The 22,520-nt window shown below is 44.8% G+C and overlaps 1 protein-coding gene across 1 annotated transcript in view; it reads right to left on the bottom strand.

The window, feature by feature from the left end:
• The window catches only part of KIF5C (kinesin family member 5C), a 99,242-nt gene that overhangs the window by 49,343 nt on the left and 27,379 nt on the right, over positions 1–22,520 (bottom strand). The window contains exons 3-11 of the mRNA XM_056537082.1: positions 17,348–17,421; positions 13,428–13,532; positions 10,680–10,728; positions 10,449–10,504; positions 9,054–9,141; positions 6,612–6,736; positions 6,368–6,472; positions 1,770–1,918; positions 1,542–1,690 (exon numbers count right to left, since the gene is read on the bottom strand). Of these exons, the coding sequence (XP_056393057.1) occupies positions 1,542–1,690; positions 1,770–1,918; positions 6,368–6,472; positions 6,612–6,736; positions 9,054–9,141; positions 10,449–10,504; positions 10,680–10,728; positions 13,428–13,532; positions 17,348–17,421 (900 nt within the window). The remainder of the gene's footprint in view (positions 1–1,541; positions 1,691–1,769; positions 1,919–6,367; positions 6,473–6,611; positions 6,737–9,053; positions 9,142–10,448; positions 10,505–10,679; positions 10,729–13,427; positions 13,533–17,347; positions 17,422–22,520) is intronic.

Raw genomic sequence — 22,520 nt, 5'->3', positions numbered from 1 at the left:
ATCGCCCCATTACATTATGGTAATTATCAGCCATCCTTTCTGTCAGCTGCATGGCACCAAGAGGTGCTGCGCCCAAGTGCATGTTTTAATTACGAGCGGAATTCCACCCGTTGCCATGGCTGCCAACGTCACTGTGTTAGCATCTATTAGCTACTGGCATCATTTCTATAGAAATAAATGTCAGGGCCGAATGCAACTATTCAGTCCCTTTTCTAAAAAGTCATATTTCTTGGAGGTTCACTTAAAAAAAAAAAAAGTCTATATACAAAGGTACAACTTCTCTGAGTTTTCTGGAGAGGGCTTATCATTATGCGTCTCCCGTTTTGCCATTAACTGTATACAAACTGCTATCCAACCGGTAGATGAGATTATTCTCTGTATGTGTGTAGGGGGGCGGGGGGAAGTTGTCCTTGTGTGACAACGGAACGCGTGGGGATCTGCTGACCCAGTCCTCCCTTACTCCATCATTTCCATTTGGCCCTTGATGTCTGGTCTGTGTGGTAATTTAGTATAGCTCATATTCGCAGTTAGTCATTGCATGGTTGGCTACATGATTATTGTGTATTGTATTGCATATACATATTATTGCTTTCTGCATTACTGTTCTCTGCATGTGATCCGCAGACCTGAAACACAGGTCGCCTATTGTATTATTGAGGGCGGGTGTCTGGTTAGGAGAGGGGGTTCATGGCCCCTCCCCTAAGTTGTGTACTGGCTTTAGTTAGCCAGAGATTTTATTGTTTTTAAACCCTTTTCTTGTGTGCAATTGCATGTTTCTTATGTATTTTGTATTAATAAACATTTTGAACTAATCATACTGGGTGTGCTACCATTTATCAGTGATGGCTTTTTCTGGTTTAGGCGTTTGGTAAACTTTAAACATGACTATGGGATTCTACTAGGGAAATCATGTTTTATAATAAATGCCCCTTCCTGGATCCTCCCACTGCCCTATCTTCAGCAGCAGATCAGCACACAAAAAGCAGAAGGCAGCAGCTTCTGCCCAACTACTTCTCTCTGCTACAAGAGCTTAGAAGAACTTGGTGGAACAGCTTCTTGGATTCAACTGTAAGTGTTTATAAATACATTCGCATATTAATACAGAGGAGTCGGAAGTACAAAAAACTGCGGAGTTGGAGTTGGAACATTTATCTACCGACTCCACAGCCCTGGCTTGTACTATCAAAAAGGGAATGGGAAAATGCACCTAAAATGCAGCTTATCTCCCAGAAGAATACAGGATCTGTCTGGGACTAAATACTAGATTGTTGGGGGTAGTTGTTCTGTCTCCATTCACATAAGATTGTTAAGGGATCCTATTAAAATTGGCGCAAACCACTGAAAAACTATCTAATGTGTATAGGAAGGTAAAAGCACACCGCCAGACCGAGCATATGCGTATGGGAAAAGATTCCCCTCCAATTGCTCTAAAACACAGGGATTTATGAGCGCACAACAATATCATACTGTCATTTTCTGTAATATATTCCTAACACTTGATGTACTTAATCCATCATCCATTTTCGAAGCAATTTCCTTACCGCCTCGCCACCGGTTCAATTCCATCTCAAGATGCTGAATGATATTCTTAAGTGACTTGTTTTTATCTTTCTCCTTTTCATACTTCTTCTTCCACTCCTCGGCAGTCAGCTCCAGATTGACAGACACAGTGTTCTTAATAGTCTTGGCCCTGGTACAAGAGAAACTCTCATTAATGGTGCGAACAGGAGCCGTGCAGGGGCGCGGGAGCCGCACAGAAATGGATTTACCGCTGGCCGAACATGAGCGTGGATTTAGTTTCAGCCTCATTGAAGTTGGATGGGGAGCAGCAGATTATGATGGTTGTCCGGCAGTTCCCACCAAGGGAGTCCTGCAGTATCCTGGTCATCTTACTGTCTCTGTATGGAACATGGCTTTTCTAGGAAGCAAACGAGAGCAGTCTGAGCAATATTAAGCTATCTATGATAAAAATATAATAGTATTATTTCTTAAACGAATATTAAAGGGTATAACACTTAGCCACTATACACAGGATAGAGCAGTGTTTCCCAACCAGGGTGCCTCCAGCTATTGCAAAACTACAACTTTCAGCATGCCTTGGCTTTCCGGGCATGCTGGGAGTTGTAGTTTTGAAATAGCTGGAGGAGCCCTGGTTGGGAAACACTGGGATACTGATTAAGTGTATGGGGAGGCATGCTGATGGGGGCTGGAGTGGATGTATGGGGGACATGCTGATGGGGGCTGGAGTGGATGTATGGGGGACATGCTGATGGGGGCTGGAGTGGATGTATGGGGGACATGCTGATGGGGGCTGGAGTGGATGTATGGGGGACATGCTGTTGGGGGGGCTGGTGTGGATGTATGGAGGACATGCTGATGGGGGCTGGAGTGGATGTATGGGGGACATGCTGTTGGGGGGCTGGTGTGGATGTATGGAGGACATGCTGTTGGGGGGGCTGGCGTGGATGTATGGAGGACATGCTGATGGGGGGGCTGGTGTGGATGTATGGAGGACATGCTAATGGGGGCTGGAGTGGATGTATGGGGGACATGCTGTTGGGGGGCTGGTGTGGATGTATGGAGGACATGCTGTTGGGGGGGCTGGTGTGGATGTATGGAGGACATGCTGATGGGGGGGGGGCTGGTGTGGATGTATGGAGGACATGCTGATGGGGGCTGAAGTGGATGTATGGGGGACATGCTGTTGGGGGGCTGGTGTGGCTGTATGGAGGACATGCTGATGAGGGGGCTGGCGTGGATGTATGGAGGACATGCTGATGAGGGGGCTGGTGTGGATGTATGGAGGACATGCTGATGGGGGGGCTGGTGTGGATGTATGAAGGACATGCTGATGGGGGGGCTGGTGTGGATGTATGGAGGACATGCTGATGGGGGGGCTGGTGTGGATGTATGGAGGACATGCTGATGGGGGGGCTGGTGTGGATGTATGGAGGACATGCTGATGAGGGGGCTGGTGTGGATGTATGGAGGACATGCTGATGGGGGGGCTGGTGTGGATGTATGGAGGACATGCTGATGGGGGCTGGAGTGGATGTATGGGGGACATGCTGTTGGGGGGCTGGTGTGGCTGTATGGAGGACATGCTGATGGGGGGGGGCTGGCGTGGATGTATGGAGGACATGCTGATGAGGGGGCTGGTGTGGATGTATGGAGGACATGCTGATGGGGGGGCTGGTGTGGATGTATGGAGGACATGCTGATGGGGGGGCTGGTGTGGATGTATGGAGGACATGCTGATGGGGGGGCTGGTGTGGATGTATGAAGGACATGCTGATGGGGGGGCTGGTGTGGCTGTATGGGGGACATGCTGATGGGGGGGCTGGTGTGGATGTATGGGGGACATGCTGATGAGGGGGCTGGTGTGGATGTATGGAGGACATGCTGATGGGGGGGCTGGTGTGGATGTATGGAGGACATGCTGATGGGGGGGCTGGTGTGGATGTATGGAGGACATGCTGATGAGGGGGCTGGTGTGGATGTATGGAGGACATGCTGATGGGGGGGCTGGTGTGGATGTATGGATGACATGCTGATGGGGGGGCTGGTGTGGATGTATGGAGGACATGCTGATGGGGGGGCTGGTGTGGATGTATGGAGGACATGCTGATGGGGGGCTGGTGTGGATGTATGGGGGACATGCTGATGGGGGGGCTGGTGTGGATGTATGGAGGACATGCTGTTGGGGGGGCTGGTGTGGATGTATGGGGGACATGCTGATGGGGGGGCTGGTGTGGATGTATGGGGGACATGCTGATGGGGGGGGCTGGTGTGGATGTATGGAGGACATGCTGATGGGGGGGCTGGTGTGGATGTATGGAGGACATGCTGTTGGGGGGGCTGGTGTGGATGTATGGAGGACATGCTGATGGGGGGGGGCTGGTGTGGATGTATGGAGGACATGCTGATGGGGGCTGGAGTGGATGTATGGGGGACATGCTGATGGGGGGGCTGGTGTGGATGTATGGAGGACATGCTGATGGGGGGGCTGGTGTGGATGTATGGAGAACATGCTGATGAGGGGGCTGGTGTGGATGTATGGAGGACATGCTGATGGGGGGGCTGGTGTGGCTGTATGGAGGACATGCTGATGGGGGGGCTGGTGTGGATGTATGGAGGACATGCTGATGAGGGGGCTGGTGTGGATGTATGGGGAACATGCTGATGGGGGGGCTGGTGTGGATGTATGGAGGACATGCTGATGAGGGGGCTGGTGTGGATGTATGGAGGACATGCTGATGGGGGGGCTGGTGTGGATGTATGGATGACATGCTGATGGGGGGGCTGGTGTGGATGTATGGAGGACATGCTGTTGGGGGAGCTGGTGTGGATGTATGGGGGACATGCTGATGGGGGGGCTGGTGTGGATGTATGGGGGACATGCTGATGAGGGGGCTGGTGTGGATGTATGGAGGACATGCTGATGGGGGGGCTGGTGTGGATGTATGGAGGACATGCTGATGGGGGGGCTGGTGTGGATGTATGGAGGACATGCTGATGGGGGGCTGGTGTGGATGTATGGGGGACATGCTGATGGGGGGGCTGGTGTGGATGTATGGGGGACATGCTGTTGGGGGGGCTGGTGTGGATGTATGGGGGACATGCTGATGGGGGGGCTGGTGTGGATGTATGGGGGACATGCTGATGGGGGGGGCTGGTGTGGATGTATGGAGGACATGCTGTTGGGGGAGCTGGTGTGGATGTATGGGGGACATGCTGATGGGGGGGATGGTGTGGATGTATGGAGGACATGCTGATGGGGGGGCTGGTGTGGATGTATGGGGGACATGCTGATGGGGGAGGCTGGTGTGGATGTATGGAGGACAACGTGTTGGGGGGGCTGGTGTGGCTGTATGGGGGACATGCTGATGGGGGGGCTGGTGTGGATGTATGGGGAACATGCTGATGGGGGGGCTGGTGTGGATGTATGGATGACATGCTGATGGGGGGGCTGGTGTGGCTGTATGGGGGACATGCTGATGGGGGGGCTGGTGTGGATGTATGGGGGACATGCTGATGGGGGAGGCTTGTGTGGATGTATGGAGGACATGCTGTTTGGGGGGGCTGGTGTGGCTGTATGGGGGACATGCTGATGGGGGAGGCTGGTGTGGATGTATGGGGGACATGCTGATGGGGGGGGGCTGGTGTGGATGTATGGGGGACATGCTGATGGGGGGGCTGGTGTGGATGTATGGAGGACATGCTGATGGGGGGGCTGGTGTGGATGTATGGGGGACATGCTGATGGGGGGGGCTGGTGTGAATGTATAGGAACAGGCCAAAATTTGCCCTGGGGACAATAGGGCTCAAGTCAGACCCCTTATTTAGTAGGGTCCCATCAGTGCTGTAGTTACTGCTATCTTGGTGCAACCGATGCCAGGGGAATGGGGTCATCCAATGGGAGACTGGGAACCTCATTTTTGAGATTCCAACATTTGGATCACCCACAATCATGCACCTATCCCTAGAGGGGGCTGGAGTACCTTCTAAAAGCAAAACTTAGAGGGAGATGCTGTGTCTCCTTTCCTTCTCAGGATCAATGGAGGCCAAAGAGGAGGTCACACTCCCACCAGCCATAAAGACATGGCATATCCTAAAATATCCCTTTAGGGTACGTTCACACTCACAGGATCTGCTGAATATTTTTTTAACGTACCCTTAAAGAGCATTCCCCTCCTAATTTACTTAATAAAGAAAAGTAATATACAATCTCAAGTCTTCCCTTGGGCAAGTTGTTAAAGGGATTTTCCAGGCAAAACCTATTGTTGACCTATCATCAGGATAACTCCTTAATTTCAGATCAATAGGGTTCCAACAGCTGGCATTACTATTAAACTGTGCCAGAGCCGCGACATCTTCACACACACTGAACAGAGCCAGCTCTGTATTGCCATTTACTTCAATTGGAGCTGAGCTGCAGTACCCCCACACAGCCACTACACAATGTATGGCGCTGTCTGATTCTAACTCCATTCACATGCGTATGTGGGAATCGAACCTCTGGTGGGGGACCAGATTTAGTGGCCTATCCTGAGGATAGGTCATCAATAAAGTTTGCCCCCTCTTAATAAATACTTTTTGATTTTGGGAAAGAAGGATAAAGCTAGTATTGGCAAGCATCACACAGCTTTTTCAGTCACCTAGATGATGGCGACACAACCCTGACTAAAGTAACATTATAAAATACACAGGTTACCCTTTCATGACACCTACACAACACAGTGTAAACTGTACTAGCTGCCATATTGTCACCCAACTTTCTGGGACAATATCCGGTAAATCAAGCACGCCTGGTCATTCAGTGATACTGTGGTCCCCTTAAAAATGCCAAGTCCAAACTTGGTACTCACCGTTCCCTCAGCCAAAGCGGAGATGACGTTGCCAAGTGCAGATAAAGATTTATTGATGTTTTTAGCTTCATCCAAAACTGCTCCCTCAGCTCCGGTTTTGCTGACCTAAAGGATGACATGGCAGTAACAGCTCAAGTGAACCGCCTGGAAGAACCATCTAGATGCTTCCATCCATATAGAGGAGGATAGTTCTAACAGTGTAGGTAGATTATTGACATGCCGTCCTCCATAGACCGATCCTCACCTTTTCACTTCCCGCTAGATCAACCAGGTAGAGTTTCCCGCAAAGCTTCTTCTCGGTCTCAATGTTTTCTTGCTTTATATTAATCAGGAAAATACTGTGACTTCTGGAACTGTGCTCATTCATATCTGCAAAGGAGGAGGAAATGTCAAATTAGACGTTGTTTTTTAATTGAGTGTTATCCTTTATGGTTGATAGAGTATTTGTCATTTCTATTGCCTGAGTGCTCTTACACACAGCACCATCACTTGGAACGTCCAGGTACAGTCTGCAAGTATTGTGTTTTATATTTATATCTATATACAGTGGTCCCTCAACATACGATGGTAATCTGTTCCAAATGAACCATCGTTTGTTGAAACCATCGTATGTTGAGGGATCCGTGCAATGTAAAGTATAGGACAGTTTTCTCCAACCTGCGGACCTCCAGATGTTTTAAAACTACAACTCCCAGCCTGTCCGGGCATGCTGGGAGTGGTAGTTTTGCAACATCTGGAGGTCTGCAGGTTGAAGACCACTGGTATTGGAGGTTATACTCACGTGTCCCCGCCGCTCCAGACCGTCACCGCTGCCCTGGATGTCGCCCTCCATCGCTGTTGCCGCGTCCTGGAGGTGTCCCCGATGCTCCGGGAAGGTCTCTGCTGCCTGGGAACATCACTCTCCGTCGCCGCCATCACGTCGCTGCGCACGCCGCTCTTATTGGATGACGGGACGGCGTGTGCGACGATGTGATGACGACGAAGGAGAGCGCCGGCGATGCAGGGGATCCCGGAGAGTACTCTACGGAGCCCCGAGGACAGGTAAGTGATGATCGTCAGCGGACCACACGGGGCACCGTAAATGGCTATCCGGTGAAGCAGTCTGCGCTGCCGGATAGCCGTTTATGCGATGGCCCCGACATACAAAAGCATCGTATGGTGATGCTGCCTTCAACATGCAATGGCCTCTGAGAGTGATCATATGTTGAAATGATCGTATGTCGGGGCCGCGGTAGGGTCACTGTATGTATATATATATATATGTGTGTGTGTGATGTCACAGTACCGGATTATGCTCCTACAGTCCTGTCAGGTTGAGTCCCTGTACGTCCTCAGTGCTCTCCTGCAGTGTTTCCCCATAATGTGAATAGGTTGTATATTGAGTGCAAAGGACCTTTGATGTTGGTCACATGATTTTTAGTCACATGATAATGTTTGTCACATGTTTAAGTCATATGTTTGTTACCCAGAGAGCACTAGGTGACCTGCAGTTGGCCTATGTGCTCCTTGCTCAGCCCCCTTTATAAGAGGGGGAGGTACTACAATCTCGCTCTTACACCGCACTCTAGTCCAGACATCTCAGGGTCAGTGTCCAGCACATCTGGAGGCCTCAACCTAAATTACAGCAACAAGTCAGTAAGTCAAGTGATCTTTATCATCTGTCATCATCTTCAGTTGTCAATTGTAGTCAGCGTGACCTGCACCTATAGTCTGTCAAATCACTGCAAGTCCCAGCAAGCTGTGAGGTCCCCCGTGTTACCGGTCCCCTCTCTGGGATCCTGGCCGAACTGTATAGACTGTACCATTTGTCTACCTCAGTAAATGCCATTGTTAACCTTAACCTGGCCATGGACTATTATTTGCCCCTGCCTAACCTAGGACTAGCGGTGCTACCTTTGGGTGATTAAGGTTAAATCACGCCCTGGCGTCACGAACACGAAAGGGTTTATACCATCTACCCCTGGGCAACATCTGCTCTTACACCTCACATCACACCCTGACGACACCACGTATATATACCTGCACATATTCAGTGGCATACATAGGAAGGGGGGACTGCATAGCAAAGGTCTTCTTTTATAGTCTCCTATTATGGCATCTGATTTTGCCCCCCTGGACAGGAGGGTCTGATGTTTATTTCCCTTTGCTTTCCATGATCCATTGGTCAATATCCCCTCCATAAATATGGTGACAATGTGCCTCCAGCTGTTGCAAAACAACAACTCCAATCATGCCCAGACAACCTTTGGCATGCTGTGAGTTGTAGCTTTGAAACAGCTGAAGGCACCCAGGTTGGGAAACTCTGCCCTGGAGAGAGGAGTTCTGCACAGTTTCTTACCAATACAGAAAGGAATGGGAACGGCCCCCTCTCCTCCAGGGGTCCCCATAGCAGCCACATGGCCTGCCTCTATGCTATGTATGCTCTTGTATGTTTGGAAAATTGGCTATAAAGTAATTAGTTCCACAATCACATTCTACAATCAAAGGGTTTGTATGAAACAGTGCCACACTTTTCCATAGGCTGTGTGTGGTAATGCAGCTCACATTGTACATTCAATGCAATACTAGTGCATGGGAAAGAATGGCTGTTTTTGGAAAGCAGATTTATTTGATAATTTGACACAATCCCCTTTAATCTAGTCTAACTGAGGTTTCATACGGAAATGATGAATCGTCAGTAACTTACTTGTGACCGCAACATGTCTGTTTGCCTTCCCTTCATCTATGACATCCATTACTTCCTCTGGACTGGACACAAACCTCTCTGTACAGCCCTACACATGAAAATGTAGGAAAAGAAAATATAGATGCAATATTCACCGCACCATAGTGGTTTTTCTAATAAATTGACTGTATTGGTAGAAAAATAGGTAAATGACATTATATCCATTATAGAAAGAAGATCTAAGAGAAAGTCTCGCCTGTTGACACCCAAAGTTTAATATGAGGAAGTATTACTTTACTGAGAGAGTAGTGGATGCATGGAACAGCCTTCCTGCAGAAGTGGTCGCTGCAAATACAGTAAAGAATGTAAAGCATGCATGGGATCAGCATAAGGATATCCTTCATAGGGTCAGGGACTCTTGATAGAATTCAGAATATTGGGCAGACTAGATAGGCCAAATGTTTTTATCTGCTGACACATTGTATGTTTTTGTGCAAAGTATTGTTAAAGGGGTACTCCTACGCTAAGACATCTTATCCCCTATCCAAAGGATAGGGGATTAGATGCCTGATCACAGGGGGTCCTGCCGCTGGGGCCCCCCGTGATCTTTCACAAAGCACCCCGTTAGAATCAGTCCCCGGAGCGTGTTACTGACGATCACGGGGACAGAGCATTGTGACATCACGGCTCCGCCCCCGTGTGACATCACGCTCCGCCCCCTCAATGCAAGCCTATGGGAGGGGGCGTGACAGCCGGGGACCCCCACGGGACCCCCGCGATCAGGTGTCTTATCCCCTATCCTTTGGATAGGGGATAAGATGTCTTAGTGCCGGAGGAAAAAGGAAAGGAAAAAAAAAATTCAAATCAATTGGTGCCAAAAAGTCAAACAGATTCGTAAATTACTTCTATATTAAAATCTTAATCCTTCCAGTACTTATTAGCTGCTGTATGCTCCAGAGGAAGTTGTGTAGTTCTTTCCAGTCTGACCACAGTGCTCTCTGCTGACACCTCTGTCCATGTCAGGAACTGTTCAGAGCAGGAGCAAATCCCCATAGCAAACCTATCCTGCTCTGGACAGTTCCTGACATGGACAGAGGTGTCAGCAGAGAGCACTGTGCTCAGACTGGAAAGAATTACACAACTTCCTCTGGAGCATACAGCAGCTGATGAGAACTGGAAGGATTAAGATTTTAAAATAGAAGCAATTTAAAAATATGTATAACTTGTTGATTTGAAAACATTTTCTTTTCTCCAGGGTGATCCTTTAAAATATAAAAATGGGTGTAAATGAGCAATAGGGTCAATGGTCAATACGATCTGAGCCCCTGGAGCCCTAACAAATGTGGAAGAGATATTTCTCCTCTAGTTTTTCTAATTGACTTGTAGCAAGTGACACAGACAGTACACAGTACATACCTTCACATAGGGGACGCGATTTTTATCTTCGTGCACAGCCAAGTTTGTTTTAGACACTGTGAGAGATTGCACACAAACAGAAATAAAATATGAAAAAAATCTGAAATTTCTATTTTGTTATCATTTCTTATCAGCACTTTCTGAAATTTCTGGAATTCCTATTCCCTCCTCAGCTCTGATCCCTATGGGAACAACCATCACTGCACAGTCCATAGCACCACAGCTTCTTACCGTCCAGCAAGTCCCGGATTTTGTCTAAATAGATTTCAAAGTAAGAGACCTGTGATAGAAAAGTAAGTATATGTCAGGACCAGCAGTTACAAGGATATAGCAATGATACATATGTCTCTTTGCTTTATGTATATCTGTGCAGACTTTGGGGTCTATTCACACGGCAGAATTTCTGCCAGTGGAATTTCGCCTCAAATAAAAGCCCAATACACTTCTATGGGATTCCGCAATCCCGTTGACACTTCGGAATTTCCGCTCGCGGAAATTCCGAAGTGTCAACGGGAGTGCGGAATCCCATCAAAGTGTACTGGGCTTTTATTTGAACAAGGAGAGCTGCACGCTTCAAACCAACGACTAATAAGGTCCAACTGCGCAATCGGACCTGCCGGTCCCACCCCGGCTTCACAGCAATAATCCAACAAGGAAAAATTGTCTAGCGCCTGGTGTGCACTTAAAAGCTTGCTTTATTGCTTGACTGGAGTCACAATTACAGGTAAAGGAACATCTGACGCGTTTCGCACTTGCAGGTGCTTAATCGTAAACTCACGATTAAGCACCTGCGAGTGCGAAACGCGTCAGACGTTCCTTTACCTGTAATTGTGACTCCATTCAAGCAACAAAGCAAGCTTTTAAGTGCACACCAGGCGCTGGACAATTTTTCCTTGTTTGGCTTTTATTTGAGGTGGAATTCCGCTGTGTGAATAGATCCTTATAATACAAAGGCTATATCTCCTCTAACATTACTGATCTTAAAAGGGTACTCCACTGGAAAACATTTTTTTATATATTTTTTTTAAATCAACTGGTGCTAGAAAGTTAAACAGATTAGTAAATGACTTCTATTTAAAAATCTTAACCCTTCCAGTACTTATCAGCTGCTGTATTCTACAGAGGAAGTTCTTTTCCTTTTGAATTTCTTTTCTGTCTGACCACAGTGCTCTCTGCTGACACCTCTGTCCATGTCAGGAACTGTCCAGAGCAGGAGAGGTTTGCTATGGGGATTTGCTCCTACTCTGGACAGTTCCTGACATGGACAGAGGTGTCAGCAGAGAGCACTGTGTTCAGACACAAAAGAAATTCAAAAAGAAAAGAACTTCCTCTGTAGCATACAGCAGCTGATATGTGCTGGAAGGATTAAGATTTTTTAATAGAAGTAATTTACAAATCTGCAAGATTAAATATCATAATAATGATATTTAATCTTGCAAAAAATATTTTTTAATACATTTTTCTCTCATCATTTAAGTGAAGCACAGTTCTATTCTATTTTATAAATGCATTCATCATGTACCATTTTATGGTATTAGTCTAGAGGCTAATGGTACCTCCCTCTTCTTTTACAGTTATTGATTATTTGTACTTTTTAGTTGTAAGTACTCCTCCATATAGCCTCAACTAATTTTTTCTGTGAGCTGCACAATACCCAATTTTTCTTAAAGGGGTATTCCAGGCAAAAACTTTTTTTTATATATCAACTGGCTCCGGAAAGTTAAACAGATTTTTAAATTACTTCTATTAAAAAAATCTTAATCCTTCCAATAGTTATTAGCTTCTGAAGTTGAGTTGTTGTTTTCTGTCTAACTGCTCTCTGATGACTCACGTACCGGGAGCTGTGCAGCTCCTATGGGGATATTCTCCCATCATGCACAGCTCCCGTGACCTTACATCATCATTGAGCAGTTAGACAGAAAATTTCAGAAGCTAATAACTATTGGAAGGATTAAGATTTTTTAATAGAAGTAATTTACAAATCTGTTTAACTTTCCGGAGCCAGTTGATATATAAAAAAAAGTTTTTGCCTGGAATACCCCTTTCATTTACAAATCTTTGTAACTTTCTGGCACCAGTTGATTAAAAAAAAAAAAAAATGTTTTCCAGTGGAGTACCCCTTTAAAGGGGTTATCCAGGAATAAAAAAAAAACAGAGATTATTCCTTTCAAAGATGGCTCCCTGTCTGTCTCCTGGTTGGGTGTGGTTCTGCATCTCAGTTCCATTGAAGTGAATGGTACCAAGTTGTAATACCACACCCAAAGTGGAGACAGACAGGGAGTAGTCTTTAAAAAGAAATTAAGCCTGTTTTTTTATTCCTGAATAACCCCTTTAAGAAAAACCCTCAGGATCAGCAAAGCAGAGGAGAATAATGTTTACACTATGTTTGCGGCAGCAATGTCGAAGCATCTGCAGAACTGACTGAGCCCCATCAACAAAGGCCACAAACCTGCACAGTCAGGAAAACCAACATGTTGGCTTTTGGGTAAAACTTTTAATACAAAACTTCTATATGTAACAAAGTTGTTTATAAATCTTTATTTATAAACAGGAATTATTTTTGCAAATCCTTTTTTGTTAAAAGTTAGTAAATAAAAAATTAGGTATCAGCTCTAATTTGCAGCAATATGCTCAGTTAACCTGCAGCGCCACCACAGGATAAATGAAGCATTACACAGTTCCCAATTTGTTTATTTGTTCTTGGGATTGTAAAAAAAATTTAAATAAAATAAAAGGTGATGTTCCCTAACCTGTGGCTCTCCAGCTGTTGCAAAACTACAACTCCCACCATGCGGGACAGCCATGATAGGATTTGTAGTCACAGCTGTAGAACCAAAGGATGGGGGACACTGCCCCCAAAGAACATATTATTTAATAGACCATGCAAAGCGTAACTTAGAATACAATCTCTTATACCTAATAGCTGTACGTACTATACGTGGGCACCACAAACCAGAGAGCGAATATTAACTCAGTTACCTTTATATGAAATTCTAGGTTTTCGTCCATTGAATAGATGTGATCAAATATGTCCCGTGCGATCCTTGGGATGATTCCCATGAGCTGATGGTCATGTAGCTTCCCCTGAGGAGAAAATAAATGGGACATTAGCAGGAACAGTCATATGGGTAAAGCCTACATGCCCCGTGACTTCAGTCATGTTCCTAGGTTCTCGAGCTAAGATAAGTGTATCCTGGAGGGTACAGGCCATGTCTCTAGGGGGCGCTCACAGTGTCCTTATGCTTTGGTTTTAGTACATAAGGAATAAAATATGATCATAACCTTGGGGAATTTTCACATAATTTGTGTTTAGTGCACTTGGGCATTTTGCTTAGAATAACACTCATCCAAACTCTGATTTTATATATATATATATATATATATATATATATATATGTATATATCGTATTTTTCGCCGTATAAGACGCACTTTTTCTTCCCCAAAACTGGGGGGGAAAAGTAGGTGCGTCTTATATGGCAAATGCACATTAAATCCCTGTCCTATCGCGGCGGTCCCTGCGGCCATCAACGTCCGGGACCCGCGGCTAGTACAGGACATCACCGATCGCGGTGATGCCCTGTATTAACCCTTCAGAGGCGGCGATCAAAGCTGACCGCCACGTCTGAAGGGAAAGTGAAACTAACCCGGCTGCTCAGTCGGGCTGTTTGGGACCGCCGCAGTAAAATCGCGGCATCCAGAACAGCTTACAGAACATCGGGAGGGACCTTACCTGCCTCCTCGGTGTCCGATCGGCAAATTACTGCTCCATGCCGGGATCCCCTGCATGGCTGGCGCTCTCCATCGTCGTCATCACGTCGTCGCGCACGCCGTCCCGTCATCCAATAGGAGCGGCGTGCGTAGCGACGTGATGGCGGCGACGGAGAGCGAGGATCCCGGGCAGCAGAGACGTTCCGGAGCGACGGGGACACCCCGGGGACGCGGCGACAGCTATGGAGGACGACATCCAGGGCAGAGGTGGCGGGTCCAGAGCGGTGGGGACACGTGAGTATTACCTCCTATACCAGTGGTCTTCAACCTGCAGACCTCCAGATGTTGCAAAACTACAACTCCCAGCATGCCCGGACAGCCAACGGCTGTCCGGGCATGCTGGGAGTTGTAGTTTTGCAACATCTGGAGATCCGCAGGTTGAAGATTACTGTCCTATACTTTACATTGTATTTGGTTCAGAATCTTTTTTTTCTAGATTTTCCTCCTTTAAAATTGGGTGCGTATTATATACCGGAGTGTCTTATATGGCGAAAAATACGGTATATGAATTCCAGGATAGTGGGAAATCCCTACAGACCCTACCATTATGGGCCATTCATTCCCCTTCTGGTCAGTCCACGTTTTCAGTGTGTGGCCCAAATCAGCATAGGTACTGAAGACAGATTGTTACTGGACTTTAAACAATGTGAAAGCCCAATCACTTTTTTTTGGGTGGCTGGTAGTAAGCCACCCATATAGATAGGAAAGAATATTATATAGTTAGCTCTTGGACGAGCAGGATTTTACATTATATTTTGTGCCTAAATGTAAAATAAATGTTAAGAAGAATACAATGGAATTACTAAAGAAACTAATTTATTGGATAGTGGATTGCCCTACAGGTTTAACACCTTTATACAGTAAGCATGAATTCACACAGAATGAAAATGCTGCAGATTGGTGGATGCTGCAGCAGAATACAGTAGGAGGTAATTGGATATTTTACAAATCACATTTACATGCTGGGGAAATTTTCTGCCCTAAAGTAGATTTTCACATTTTTAACTCCATGGCGCGTCGGTTCTGTGGATGAAAGATTTGTTGTGGATTTTCCCCATTGGCTTAACCCCTTAAGGACCAGACCAATTTTATTTTAGCATTTTCGTTTTTTCCTCCTCGCCTTCTAAAAATCATAACTCTCTTATATTTCCATCCACAGACCCATATGAGGGCTTGTTTTTTGCATCACCAATTTTACTTTGTAATTACAGCACTTATTTTACCATAAAATGTACAGAGCAACCAAACAAATATTATTTATGTGGGAAAATTGAAAAGAAAACTGAAATTTTGCAAATTTTGGAAGGTTTTGTTTTCACGCTGTACACTTTCCGGTAAAAGTGACATGTTTTCGTTATTCTGTGGGTCAATACGATTAAAATGATACCCATGTTATATGCTTTTCTATAATTGTACCGCTTAAAAAAAATCTCAAACCATTTTAACAAAATTAGTATGTTTGAAATTGCCCTATTTTGACCACCTATAACTTTCTAATTTTTCCGTATATGGGGCGATATGAGGGCTCATTTTTTGCGCCATGATCTGTAGTTTTTATCAGTACCACTTTTGCTTAGGTTTTACTTTTTATTAATTTTTTATACATTTTTTTGGAATAAAATGTGACAAAAAAGCAGCAATTTTGGACTTTTAAATTTTTTTCACGTTTACGCCGTTCACCGTACGGGAAAATGATATATTTTAATAGTTCAGACTTTTACGCACGCGGCGATACCAAATATGTGTATTAATAATTTTTTTTACGCTTTTTTGGGGGTAAAATGGGAAAAACTGACGTTTAACTTTTTTATTGGGGGAGGGGATTTTTCACATTTTTTTACTTTTTTTATTTTACATTTTTAAACTTTTTTTTTTTTTTACACTTTTTATGTCCCCATCGGGGACTATTCATTGCAATCAGTTGATTGATAATACTGTGCAGTGCTATGTATAGGACATAGCACTGCTCAGTATTATAGGTCATCTTCTGCTCTGGTCTGCTCGATGTGAGACCAGAGCAGAAGACCCCGGGAGATGGCCGGAGCCAGGTGAGGGGACCTCCGGCCGCCATGCTGGATGATCGGATCCCCGCGGCAGCGCTGCGGGCGATCAGATCATCCGTGCAAAGTACCGCACAGCTGCAGATGCCGTGATCTGTATTGATCATGGCATCGGAGGGGTTAATGGCGGACATCCGCGCGATCAGGGATGCCCGCCATTACCGGCGGGTCCCTGGCTGCTGACTGCTCCGGTGCTCGCGATCATGTCGGCGCGTAAATGTACGTCATGGTGCGCTAAGTACCACGTCACCATGACTTACATTTACGTCCATTGTCGTTAAGGGGTTAATCAAGGACAAAAAACTCTCAATGAAATGTGCAAGTAATGTACTGTAATGTTATGTTAAGGAAAATCTATTGAAGCAAATCTGTATGATTTAGGATGGGGTCTCCCCTGCAGAATCCACAGCAAGTCCCACCCCATTAGACAGTGATCTCCAAACTGTGGACCACCAACGGCTGTTCGGGAATGCTGGGAATTTTTTGTTTTGCAATATCTATGTGAATCAGAGGAGCCCCACCGCTTTATCTACACTTTATATAGCTTAATTTCTAACTCTAATTTAATCTCATCCAAATATCATTTTATCCCAAGCAGGATAACACATCTTAAAGGAGAACTACGGGATTGAAAAATATATCCCCTATCCTAAGGATAGGGGATACGTTTCAGATCGCGGGGGTCCGACTGCTGGGGCCCCCCGCGATCTCCCGTACGGGGCCCCGGCTCTCTGGTTAGAGAGGGCGTATTGACCACCGCACGAAGCAGCAGCCAACACGCCCCCTCCATACACTGCTATGGGAGAGCCGGAAATTGCCGAAGGCAGCGCTTCGGCTCTCCCATAGCAGTAAATGGAGGGCGCGTGTCAGCTGCCGCCTCGTGCGGTGGTCGACACGCTCTCTCTATGCAGAGAGCCGCAGCCCCGTACGGGAGATCGTGGGGGGCCCCAGCAGTCGGACCCCCTGCGATCTGAAACTTATCTATACTTAGGATAGGGGATAACATTTTCAATCCCGTAGTTCTCCTTTAACATGGCGAGCAATATCACAGATCTCAGGTCATACATTACCTCCATTGTGTGTGTTTTTCCAGATGATGTCTGACCATAGGCAAAAATGGTTCCATTATAACCATCCAAAACATCTGAAAAGGAAAAAAAAAGGTAAAAACATTAGTATAAAAACCCGTTCATTCTATTCACTGCAGATATAAAGGATATACATAGAGTATATGAGCTATAGCTGTCCTCAGAAATCTCCGTACAGGTCTGTGAAAAGTCTCATCATAGACACCAACACTACCATAATGTGTAATCCCTTGGTGGTATCTTCTGTATATCAGCCAATCTATGCCCCCAGAGTATGAAGCGTGGTTAGGAGTGCCGCATGCTACCAACAGTTCCAGGCATTTAACCTCCACCATCACAACCTGCTACAGAGAGGCTTCAGAATGAATTGTGTAAAGTGGGAGGTAAAGTTTTAAAAAATAAAAACAAATTATATATATATATATATATATATATATATATATATACATACATACACATAACCAAAAAATCTGCAGCACTCCGTTCCTTCAGATGAATCAGTGCGTAACTTTATTCATCTTGTGTTACACGCAGCTACGTTTCGGCCATCTCATTATCAAGCCGCTGTGTGAGATGGCCAAAATGTAGCTGCTTGTAACACAAGATGAATAAAGTTACGCACTGATTCATCTGAAGGAACAGAGTGCTGCTGATTTTTTGGTTATGTGTGTATATATACATATATATATATAATTTGTTTTTATTTTGCATACTGGAGGGCCTCTAACCCAGGCTTCAACAGTCTGCACTTGGACAACTATAGTGGTTGTGCTGCTCTCCTGCGAACTGTGTATATATAAAAAATATATATAAAAAATATATATTCAGCTGGTATCACTGTGTGTGGAAACGTCCTAACAATTAAAATAGAATGTTATTTATCCAATGTGGTAAAACCACAAACAATAAGACACTTATTGCCAGAAATTATGATTTTTGGTCATGAAAGAAAAAGTGAGCCAAAGGAAAAAAAATCTACCCAAAAAAATAATACAATAACGTGCATGAAAAGACAGACTTAAGTTTTTACTGTATTAAAACTAAACAAATTTTGTAACGCTTGGTAAGTCAGTTTAACCATGAAGGGAATGGTGGAAAAACTATAACCAACCCATATGGCTCTGTAAATAAAAGAAAGGAATTATGGCTCCTAAAGGGAATGAGTAATCAGAAAATGACCTATTGTTTAAATCAGGTTTTTATGTTAACCCTTATTAAGAATAGAGTTTTTCAGTTTCCATTCTGTCCAGGTCTAAAATTAAGCTAAGGCTTCCTGTTCTGTACAGATCATTTCCCAGTAGTCTCCTTATCAACATAGACAGGAGTACAGTCAGGATTCAAATCCTACAGGAACGCGTGGGAACTGAGTTCCTGCACTTTTTCCACAACAGGAACACCGTTCTCATTAGCGGGACCAGCCCTTTAGTGGACAGCTTGGGTGAGTTACCTCACTTTTCTTCCCAGGGCTTGACCCCGGAGTACAGTAAAAGCTGACATCAGTATATATATATATATATATATATATATATATATATATATATATATATAACACTGGATCCACCGCCATTCACAGCAGAGATCAGCCTCCCCCTCCATGTAGAATGACCTCACAGAAAATTCCCTATTCATCTGAATGGGACCGGTTGTGTATATCGCTGTCTATGGCCCATGGGTCCTGCCATAAAGCATATCAGTAAATGCTGTTAAAACTGCTCAGGCAAGGTGGCAGTCCCCATAAGGCTAAGTTTCTACTTGTTTTTTGGCCAAAAAACGCTATTTTGGGCCAAAAAACGCTGCGGCCAGATGTTAGCTGTAAATCAATGAGAAATCGCAAAAAATGTTTTCCACTTGCCGTTTTTTTTATCCTTTTGGTGTTTTTTCACTCTTTTACCTTGGTGGTTCTGCAAAGTCGCAGCATGTTGAGCCAATGGCGTTTTTTTCCCCGGAAATCATGGCGTTTTTCTCCCATAGAAGTCTATGGGAGTGAAAAAACGCCAAGAAAAACGACAAGTGGGTTTTAACTTTGGCGTTTTTGGGACTTTAGCGATCCAAAAAAGTGATGGCGATACCTTTTTTAATAAAATTTCGTAGGGTACCATTAAAAAAAGAAGAAAAAAAATACAGTAGTGAAGGAAAAAATTGTATCTAACGAAATGTATCTTTTTTATAACAAAATTTTTATTAATTTTTAAACAGGGATCAATTTATGTTTGGGGTGGGGCACTAAAAATGTAGCTGACAATAATAAAAATGTAAGTGTGTATGTTTTTCCCTTTTTTTTCTTTATTTTTAATTTTTTTTCCGTAGTACTACTACTCCCAGCATGGAACACACTGTTCCATGATGGGAGTAGCAATACCTGTACTAATTGACAGATCGCCCCGGGTCCGTTGCGATCCTCCTGTATAATGAATAGATGCAGCCGGACGCTCTTCTATGGTCCCCTGCACTGCCGTATATATGTACACCTATTCATATTTCCCGTAGAGAGTTGTGATTGGCCAGATGGTTCCAGCCAATCACAACTCTCTGTGGGAAATATGAATAGGTGTACATATATACGGCAGTGCAGGGGACCATAGAAAAGCGTCCGGCCGCATCTATACATTATAGAGGACGCCAAGGAGTGACATCCGCTGTGATCTTTCCTTAACTGCAGGTACTACTACTCCCAACATGGTGCACACTCTGCTGTAGTACCTGCATTAATAGACAGATCACAACAGGTGTCAGAAGTTACACTCGCTGCGATCTGTCTATTAATTCAGGTACTACAGCAGAGTGTGCTCCATGTTGGGAGTAGTAGTCCCTGCAGTTAAGAAAAGATCACAGTGGGTGTCACTCCTGATACCCGATGCGATCGTCCTTTCTATTGCAGAGATGCGGAGCGGCTGTATACAGCGCTCACATCTCTGCACTATACTCCGGCAGTGATGTGAATAGAACATCACTCATTCATATTTCCCACTGAGAGCTGTGATTGGCTGCAACCATCCGGCAAAAAACGCCAAACACTTGAAAATGCTGTGGCGTTTTTTCAGTTTTTTTTTTTTCCTTTCGTTTCTTGCCACAAAAAAAAAAACAAGTAGAAACTTAGCCTAATAATACACAAAAAACATGCTGGGAGTTGTAGTTTTTCAACAGCTGAAGGCACCCTGGTGGGGGAAACATTGAGATGAGACCTGAATACATGAGTAGGCATTGCTTTGGGCAGCGAGCGCCAATTTTGCTTTGTAGAAAAATACACCACATGGTTTGGATTGTATAATGCGACTTCTAAAAAATAGTTGTATTCCTCATTTCAGAGAAAAAGGTGACAATCTTATGGCCGCCGTCATGAAATCCACGCTATTGTATGACTGCTGCCAAAATCTATACCCTCTCTGTATATTCTAAGCCGCAGTCACCATCTTGGGTATCAGCGCCTCCTGAAAATGTCAAGAAGGAACAAAGAACGACATTTCTGCATCATTGATTTACAGCCAAGTGCAACGCTCGCTGGAGAATCTTCTAACAGATCCACCAGCCTAGAAGCGCCCCACCCCCACACGCAGCATTTAACATGGAGGTCTCGCATCCAAAGTCGTCGCTCCCTCAAGTATAAACACGGATAGCGTTCCATAATGGCCGCATCAGTTAACATAAAATGCGCATAAATTTTTTTCCCCCTAATAGCAGTTTACACCTGTGATTACCAGCTATTATCTCGCAAGAAACGGTTTAAAAAGCGCCAAATTTATACAGGATGAGATGATGGAGATGGGAAACCACCGGCAGATCTGTCAGCGGTAAGAAGTGCGGCCGTGCACGTAAATTATTAACATTTAGCCAGCAAGCACTTGGCCAAGAAACGCATTATACAGCAGATTTAGGAGACGACCCCTGAGAAAAAGCGAAAGCGAAAACTAGGATCACACAAAGATCCCCCCTCCCCCTCCCCTATATAGACAAACGTCCTTATAAAATGCAAGGATGGTCAGCTCTCTGGATCCCCAACACGGCTATTGACTCCAGGGCAACAGCAACAAACAGCAAAAGGTAACCAGTGGTAACAATGAAAACTTTATTGGGATCCCAGTAAAACCGCATGAAAAGCGGAAAACAGCCTACAGACAACTCACAATAAGCGGGGACGCATTTCGGGTAACACCCTTCGTCTAAGCACACTTTGCTTGTATAATACAGTGGTCCCTCAAGTTACAATATTAATTGGTTCCAGGACGACCATTGTATGTTGAGACCATTGTATGTTGAGACCATAACTCTATGGAAACCTGGTAATTGGTTCTGAAGCCCCAAAATGTCATCCAAAAATAGGAAAAAGTGAGGATTAAAGAAAAAATAAGTAGATAACTAATAGAGATAAAGCAAATCCTTACATATAAAAGTAAGAAAGATCTGCTGGGAGCTGTAATCACTGTCTGTCAGTGTTTCCCACCCAGGGAGTCTCCAGCTGTTGCAAAACTACAACTCCCAGCATGCCCGGACAGCCAAAGGCTGTCCAGGCATGCTGGGAGTTGTAGTTTTGCAACAGCTGGAGGCACCCTGGTTGGGAAATGCTGGTCTATGTAGAGGACAGGAGCTTCTTCAGGGGATTGTACAGAATACACAATGTCCTAAAAAAGTAACATGGAGCCGCCCTCACCTGTGTCCAAATGAGCAGCTAACCCTGGTACAGGTAAAGAGTACAGAACATGTAATACCTCCCTGTACTGTAGGGGGCGCTACCAGACACCAGTCAGTGCATGCACTTCAGTAATACAGGGGTTTTACCAGTAAAATGTCCATTCTGATTGGTCAGTTCTTTCGGGTAATGACACATTTCACAGATCTGGACTGTCCGTACATTGTATGTTGAGTCTGGTTTCAAGTTACAATGGTCCAGAAAAGACCATTGTATGTTGAAACTATTGTATGTTGAGGCCATTGTAAGTTGAGGGATCACTGTAGTCAGGTATATATATATATGGAAGTTTAGAAAGGAATGGGTGGAGTCACGACACAGTCCAAGAATTGCAACACATTTTAAACCCGACTACCATAATAAAAAATTTTTTAATGAGAACATTTAAACACTCATAGTACATAAAATAGAGCAAAAGCCTAAAATAAATTTATAGATAAAAATCATTAGAAAAAATCATTAGAAAAAAAT

Source organism: Hyla sarda, chromosome 8 (assembly GCF_029499605.1).
Source record: "Hyla sarda isolate aHylSar1 chromosome 8, aHylSar1.hap1, whole genome shotgun sequence".
Taxonomy (NCBI): Eukaryota; Metazoa; Chordata; class Amphibia; order Anura; family Hylidae; genus Hyla; species Hyla sarda.
The sequence above is the reverse complement of the archived record's forward strand: the minus strand, read 5'-3'. Positions and strand labels throughout refer to the sequence as shown.